The sequence below is a fragment of the Psittacula echo genome (genome assembly GCF_963264785.1).
Source record: "Psittacula echo genome assembly, chromosome: 17".
NCBI classification, from domain to species: domain Eukaryota; kingdom Metazoa; phylum Chordata; class Aves; order Psittaciformes; family Psittacidae; genus Psittacula; species Psittacula echo.
In genome coordinates, this window is record NC_137753.1 from 8,561,956 (window position 1) to 8,569,616 (window position 7,661).

Sequence of the window (7,661 nt, forward strand, 5' to 3'; positions counted from 1 at the left end):
TCTGATCTCATACCAAAGACATGGTATTAGTGGTATTACCACTAATTGCAGGTAATTCAGGTCATTAACATTGTCCCATGTGCATGTTAGAGAAAAGCATCTGGAAAAGCACTCTTTCCTATGACACACTAAGGCTTGAACAAAGTGACATTATGTCCCTATCACAAGTGACATTATGTGAACACTTCTCACATGCCATTCCTCTTTGAAACAGATTACAGCTTTCCCAGAATGACTGAAATACAACTGGGGAAAGAATCCACCTTTAAGAATTCCACTGTTTTGTTCCAGGTTATTACACAAAACTAAACCAGACCACATGAGAATTAACCAAGGCTTCAGGTCCCCTTTATTTCAGCTTGCTCACAAGCTGAAACTCTGAGTGAAGGATGCAGAGGGAAGACTCAGCACTCTACTGAAGCAGTACACCTTCATTAACTTCGCTTTATGCAACATTATACTTTGGAATTAGAGGCCAAATCCCATTTTAACACTCAAGCAGTCAAAATCAGCTCTCACCTGTGACACAGCACATGCTTCATCTGGGTTCTCAAGTCGAAGCAGCGAGAATTCAATGAGGACTTTACAAGCAGCTGCTACCGACTGCAATTGGTTTCTCGGTACTGAAAAAAGGAGATGTTTGTACTCAGGACAAGTTTTAAACTCAGTCAGAGTAATGTGTTCTTAGTGCTATCAATAAAACAGTGAGGTACAACATGGACGCGCACACAAGCTACTGTGCCTAACACAGAGATGCAATTATAAATACAGTCTCATGAAAATGTAACCCAAGAAATGTCAGAAAAGCAGAGATAAGCCAGACAAGGGAATTTAGATGAAATGGCTTTCCCAGCAACATTACTTAATACTGGCAGACGTACTGAAGAACATGAAACAAGTTAACCTAAACCACTCTTTTTGCTGAAATTGCCAAATTCTATCAGCCAAAATAATAGGAAGTATTTTGAGTCACAGAGTTTTGATCATTAATTCCAACATACAAAAATAATTGCTAAAGAATAATCTAAAAATCCTGAAAATTGATTTAAACACTTCATTTGATTCGAAGTTATTTTCCCTAAATGAAGTCAGGCCAATGAATAAGCAACAAAAAGTCAGCACTGTCCAGCATTTGATGGCCAAATCCTCCTATTGACAAGTTTCCCTTTCCATCTGAGTTGACATTGTGCCAGTACAGAAGCCAGCAGCGCTGGTCTCATCCCTTCTGTCTTTAAAGAGGGCTGAAGGCAAAGGACAGCAGTTCCATTTTACTTTTTCTACACCCCAGTCATAACACATGCGCAAGAGAAGCAAAGGAGGGGGAACACTTACTTAGACCGCACACAGTAGTGATGTAATGCGTAGAAAGTGCAACAAAGGAGGAGTAAAAAGGCTCATATTGTTTGTCGTGGTGCAGGATTTCAGATTCACTGCAATAGAAGAAAAGGAGATGTGTCAATTGTACACAGCATGCCAGCAGCACCACACCACACTCAGGATACGCTGTATCTATTCACAGATGTAAGACAAGATTGTTAAAATCACACATGCTCTCCAAATCAAAGTATTGAGAGCACAGTCCTTTCCCTCGTGTCCCATTTCTCATGTCCTCGGGGCTGAGTCCTCCAGCAGCAGATGATGATGGCATTGGCATGGCTATGCACATAGGAAATGTAAGGACGACATTCCAATACTGCAAATGTTCCTCCTTTACAGGTTTCGGGGAGATGGAGATGAGCTCTTAGGCAGAAGCTCTTCCCTGTGAGGGTGCTGAGGCGCTGGCACAGGGTGCCCAGAGAAGCTGTGGCTGCCCCATCCCTGGCAGTGTTCAAGGCCTGGCTGGACACAGGGCTTGGAGCAAGCTGCTCTAGTGGAAGGTGCCCCTGCCCGTGGCAGGGGTTGGAACTGGATGAGCTTTAAGGTCCCTTCCAACACAAACCAGTCTGGGATTCTATAATGCACCATCAACAGCTCAGCCCCTTTAACTATGGCTCTCCCAGTTGAAGGTTCATTAATCTTTAAGTTATTCTAAACTCAGCTGCTCATAAAGTTTGGCCTGTTTGTTCTGTAACGCTCTGCAGGATTTGCCAGGACCGGAGCACTGGCATTCCCTTTCTGTTAAGGCATGGAGTCAACTGGAGTTGGTGCAATTCCACAAAACAGAAGGATCAAAACAGGCAACTGCATAATAACAAACACACTAGGCAGCCTCTGTGACACATTGAGGAGTGAAGATTTGTGAAGGTAACACACAGAGGAGAAAATTGCATCCCCTGGAATCAGCCTCATGGGCAGAGACTTGGCATTTCAGAGACCAGCAGCACCCTGCCTCGCAAACAGACCAACACAAAGCTCAGAGTGACCGAAAATTCAACACCAATTCAAACCAAAAGTGAACACCATAAAGCAAACCACACATCAACACACTGAAAATCAGGTCTTTTGAGGTTTCTCCATGAGGCTTGCTGGCCACAGGGAACATCTATACACAGAAATGGCACATCAAAAGCTGCTGCAGTGTCACACCACAGCCCATTTGCACAGAAACCTGAAGACAACCACTCCAAGAACAGAAACTAAGCTCTGCTTCCATAGCTGGTTCTGCCCTTAATGCTTCTTGTGAGACAACCATGGATGTGGATATCTGCCTATTACATACTTAAACTACTTTATTTCCCATTTTCATTCAATAGGCAAGGTGGAAGAACAGATTATACGACTCAACTTCACTATCCACTTCAACTTTACCTCTTTAAACTAGAGCCCTCTCCCCCTCTGGTGACAGTGATGATTTCTGGAGGGGAGGTGGGGAGCAGAAGGCATCAGATAAATAACTAGCTAAACCCAGGACATCTAAAGTTTGGCAACAAGCAGCACTGCTGCAGATCACAGTAGAACAAACCCTTGGGCCACCAGCACATGACCGTGCCAGCTTTGGTGGGCTGGGAGGGAGAAAAGGGCACACCATTCCCAGTTGCCTTCACTCTTTTCTATCCCAAGTCATGGTTTCCAGTCACAATGGGAGATGTGGCTGAAACAGAAGAAGCTTCAGAATTTATCATTTCTCTAGAAAAAATGAGCAAGGAGAAATACTCATCAGCTTTGTAGCTTTGATTCCCTGGTTAGAATCAACCAGGTTGGAAAAGACTTTTAAGACCATCAAGTCCATCTGTTCTCAGCACTGCCAAGGCCACCATTAACCCCCTCCCAGGTCCCTCAGCCGGTCCTCATCACATTTGTGCTCCAGGCCCTTCACCAGCTCCGTTGTCCTTCTCTGGACCCTACACAGCCTACCTAAAAAGCCGACATAGAAAAGCAGCTGTTATGAGAGGCTTTGCATGAAGATCAGCAGCATAACATGACTGAGTTCCAACGTCTTGCTCACCAGGCTTCACCTCTCCACCTCCTGCTCAAAGCACATGGATGGGCAATGAGCCCAGAGACTGAATGTGCAAAAATGTTTGTGCTCTTACATTCAGACACTGATTTTGCTCACCTACCTCTTTATGCCAACTATAAATCATCAGCAGCAAATGTATAGAACATATATTAATAGAACAAATTGGGAATAACAGAGTAGAGCAGCAGCTGGCAGCTCCTCAACAATTGCTCTACTGTACAGGTCAAGCAGTTCAAGTCACAACACCCACAAGGAGTAAGAAACCAGAACAAGACTGGGAATTCGATCTAGATTGGGCAAGAAGAGGCTTGGATCTGTTATGGTGGTGAAAAGCGGAAGGCATCTGTCAACGAACCATAAAGTCCTTGCAAATAAACATAAGTAAGAGATAACAGCTTAATCTGTGATGTGCTAGTGTTATACTGCATCTATAGTGAGATTTAATAACAACTTTAGGCTACTGTATTGCTATTTATTGCTCAACTAACTTCTGCTTCACAGGGAAGCTCATTACTCACGCTAAGCGAGAAGCCTCTATGTCAATATCAAATATAACCTGTCAGCAACAACCACCTCCTGCCTCAGTTCTGCTTCCAAATCCCAAACAGGCTCAAAATAGAGCCTTTATGTAAGGCAGCAGGCACAAGAGCAACCTCTTCCTCCCGAAGACACAGCAGCACGTTCAGGAGTTCTCCCTTGTGGAAAACCCTTCTCTACAAACTCCCAGCCTTACTGCACCCCACAGGCTTTGTAAACCACAGTCCACTTCAGCTGCATCTTTCTAAGCCACCATTTCTATCATTTATGTCAAGTCTATCAATTCCTGAACATACCTGCTAAGGGAACTCCAGGAACTCAGTGATGCTTAAACTTCAAAATGAACTATAAGAGTTGTTAAAACAAATGAGTTTACTAGTTTATCATGGAAAGAACTGCTTTAGTGCTTTTAAGGCAGGTGCCAGCAGGATGGTGTCAGACTCTTTCCAGTGGTGCCCAGTGACAGGATGAGGAGCAATGGCCATAAACTAAACCACAGCAAGTTTCACCTCAACACGAGCAAGAACATCTTTCAACTGAGGGTGGCAGAGCCCTGGCACAGGCTGCCCAGGGGGGTTGTGGAGTCTCCCTCCCTGGAGCCATCCCAAACCCGCCTGGATACGTTCCTGTGTGCCCTGCTCGGGGTGGCCCTGGCTTGGCAGGAGGCAGAACTGGATGATCTCCAGAGGTCCCTTCAACCCTCATGATCCTGGGATTTTGCTGTCATCACACCACATTTATTTGAGAGGAAATCCAGCCACTCTGCAGATGGTGTCAACCAACAGTCTCGCTGCAAGGACTTTCCAAAAATAACTCCAACAGATAACATATTTTAGATTAGAAATCTAAAGATAGATGCTCAGCATGGAAGAGCATGGCTCCAAACACAACAAGCTGGAGGTTTCTTCCCCCTCTGTGATTTGCCACGTTATATCAAGGCATGAAATCAGAGACTTGTGCTCATGTTAACTCCTGCTGGCTCTGAATCACAGCGAGCATCAGGCACATGACTCCAAACCTCAGGGCAATGCTACTCAACACGCTCGTGTCTCAAGTGGAAAGTGAAACCTTCACTGTCACTAGGAGAGGAAACAGACCTCTCCCAACAGTCAAGTGAATTCACTTCAGTGTTCCTGTGTGTTCTGCAACTGCTGACACTCCAATAATGACCTTTGGGCACACTGACAGCAGAGCTCCACAAGGAAAAGCAAATCTGAAATGGTTCCTAAATCACAGAATCATAGAATCAACTGGTTTGGAAGAGAGCGATAAGGTCCCCACTGAGCCTTCTCTTCTCCAGACTAAACCTCCCCCGAAAATAACAGATTAAAAGGTCAGCCTCAGTACTGCCCAAATCACATCAATATTGAGCAGATTCTAGGTGAACCACCAGTATGTGATCTGCACAGCACACTAACACTGACTGTACATCAGCCATTCCACACTGAACACAACACCACAAAGCTTTACTTTATTACCTTCCTCAGTGCAGTGTTTAGCTTATGTTTCCTAACAACTTCATGTGGTCAGGGCTATATTTCTGAGCACAACGTTGTGGCATTCACACCTAACGTTTTAGGTCGTACAATAAACTGTAAGTTAAATCAAACACTCCTGCTCCGAGTCCAACTTTGCTGTTAGCAAAGGCAGGCTCGATGTGCTTCAGCTTTATTTCTCTTTAAAAGGCGGGCAGTGCCCCACGGGTAGGAACCCAAAGGAAGCCGGTGCCACCGCATGTCCCCCCAGGACATGTCACCAGGCCAAGTGAGACAACAGCTTTCATGGCACAGGCTGAAATCCCCCTTGGACAAAAGCACAAGCACCAGAGCCGTCCCGAAGCCTCTCCGCGGGGTGACTGTCAGACCCGCTTTGGCTGCGGCCGAGCAGCAGCCGGGCGTGCATCATCATCCCCGCTTATTAGGTCCCAAGGGCACCACCCCGAGAGCCTCCCAGTCCCCAGGAAACCGGGAATGGGCTGGGCGTGAGTAACTCGCCGGACACTGCTCGAGGCTCCTTTATTTGCCCCGGTAGCCACCGCTACCCCTGCCCAGCCCCGAGCCGGGCCGCTCCTCAGCCCGCGCCGGCAGTACCCCCTCTGAGCCCCGCTTCCCTCAGCGCGACTCCCGAGGAGCTTCCCGCCGGCGGGAGCCCGCCCTGAGGGGAGGCCGCTGAGAGGGGAAGCAGGGCCCGGCCCCCCCCTCCGCGCAGGACAGGTAAGCCCTCACCTCTCGATAACCGAGGCGAGCAGCTGCGGGAGCTCCTTCATCTCGAAGGCCGAGTACGAGGCGGAGAGCAGCGGCCGCACCGCCACCTCCCAGCCCGGCTCTGCCGCGGCCCCCGCGCCGCCGCCCGCCGCCATCTTGCCGCTGCGCTGGGCGAGGGGGCGGGGGGGGGCCGCGGCAGCGGAGGAGGAGGGACACGGCGGGCAGGAAGGGCCTCCCCCGCGCACGCCGCTAAACAGGAAGTGACGCGCCGGCCGGAAAAGCTTCGCACCCTCTGATTGGAAGAGGAGGGCACCGTCCGGGCGCGTGCGCAGTACATGAGTCAGCAAGTTTGCGAGAGGCGCATGCGCGGTGAGTGCTGTGGCGGTGAGCGTGCCGGTGCTTCCCATAACCGGGAGTAAGGAAACCGCCTGCGGCCCTGATCCAGCTCTGGGGCAGCAGCACAAGAGGGACATGGAGCTGCTGGAGCGAGGCCAGAGGAGGCCATGGAGATGCTGCGAGGGCTGGAGCAGCTCTGCTCTGGAGCCAGGCTGAGAGAGCTGGGCTGGGGCAGCCTGGAGAAGAGAAGGCTCCTGAAGGGGAGACCTGAGAGCAGCTCCAGTGCCTAAAGGGGCTGCAGGAAACCTGGAGAGGGGCTTGGGACAAGGGCCTGTAGGGACAGGCCAAGAGGAATGGCTTTAACATGCCAGAGGGGAGACTGAGATGAGCTCTTAGGCAGAAGCTCTTCCCTGTGAGGGTGCTGAGACGCTGGCCCAGGGTGCCCAGAGAAGCTGTGGCTGCCCCATCCCTGGCAGTGTTCAAGGCCAGGTTGGACACAGGGGCTTGGAGCAAGCTGCTCTAGTGGAAGGTGTCCCTGCCCGTGGCAGGGATTGGAACTGGATGGGCTTTAAGGTCCCATCCAACCCAAGCCAGTCTGATTCTGTGACACAGCTTCACTGGGGGTACCTGCACACACAGGAGGTGCCTGACAGAACAGAGCCTCTCCTGGGGGCACAACTGGCTGATAAAAATGAGTTATGACAATGTTGCCTTGTAGATGACACCAAGGTGGATGGGAGCCTTAATCTAGTGGAGGACAGGGACGCTCTGCATAGGGATCTGGACAGGCTGGAGAATCAGGCTATGGCCAATGGGATGGGGTTCAAAGTGTCAGGGCCTGAACTTGGGTCATGACAACCTCATTGAATGCTCCAGGCTTGGGGAAAAGTGGCTGGGAAGTGCTCATGGGAAAGGACCTGGACATGCTGAATGATGGAGCTGAACATGAGCAGCTTGTGCCCAGGTAGCCAGGAAGCCACCAGCATCCTGGCCTGTACCAGCACCAGTGTGGCAGCAGGGCCAGGGCAGTGCCTGTGCCTCTGCACTGGGCACTGGTGAGGCCGCACCTCGAATCCTGTGCTCAGCCCTGGGCCCCTCACTACAAGAGAGACATTGAGGGGCTGGAATGGGGCCAGAGAAGGGCAACGGAGCTGGTGCAGGGCCTGGAGCACAGTGTGATAGGG

General features: G+C 49.7%; 1 protein-coding gene across 12 annotated transcripts in view; it reads right to left on the reverse strand.

Moving 5' to 3' along the window:
• Positions 1-6,351, reverse strand: part of UBR4 (ubiquitin protein ligase E3 component n-recognin 4) — an 81,111-nt gene extending 74,760 nt beyond the window's left edge. For 11 of the 12 annotated variants that reach the window (XR_013958171.1, XM_080631167.1, XM_080631166.1 and 8 more), the window contains exons 1-3: positions 6,163-6,349; positions 1,333-1,430; positions 520-623 (exon numbers count right to left, since the gene is read on the reverse strand). Coding sequence is in view for 10 of the 12 variants with exons in the window: in XM_080631167.1 (XP_080487293.1) it covers positions 520-623; positions 1,333-1,430; positions 6,163-6,296 (336 nt within the window). In the remaining 2 variants the exon portion in view is untranslated. Of the gene's footprint in view, positions 1-519; positions 624-1,332; positions 1,431-6,162 lie in introns of all 12 variants that reach the window. The other variant, XR_013958172.1, reaches the window with a different exon arrangement.
• Between the last annotated feature and the right edge of the window lie 1,310 nt (positions 6,352-7,661).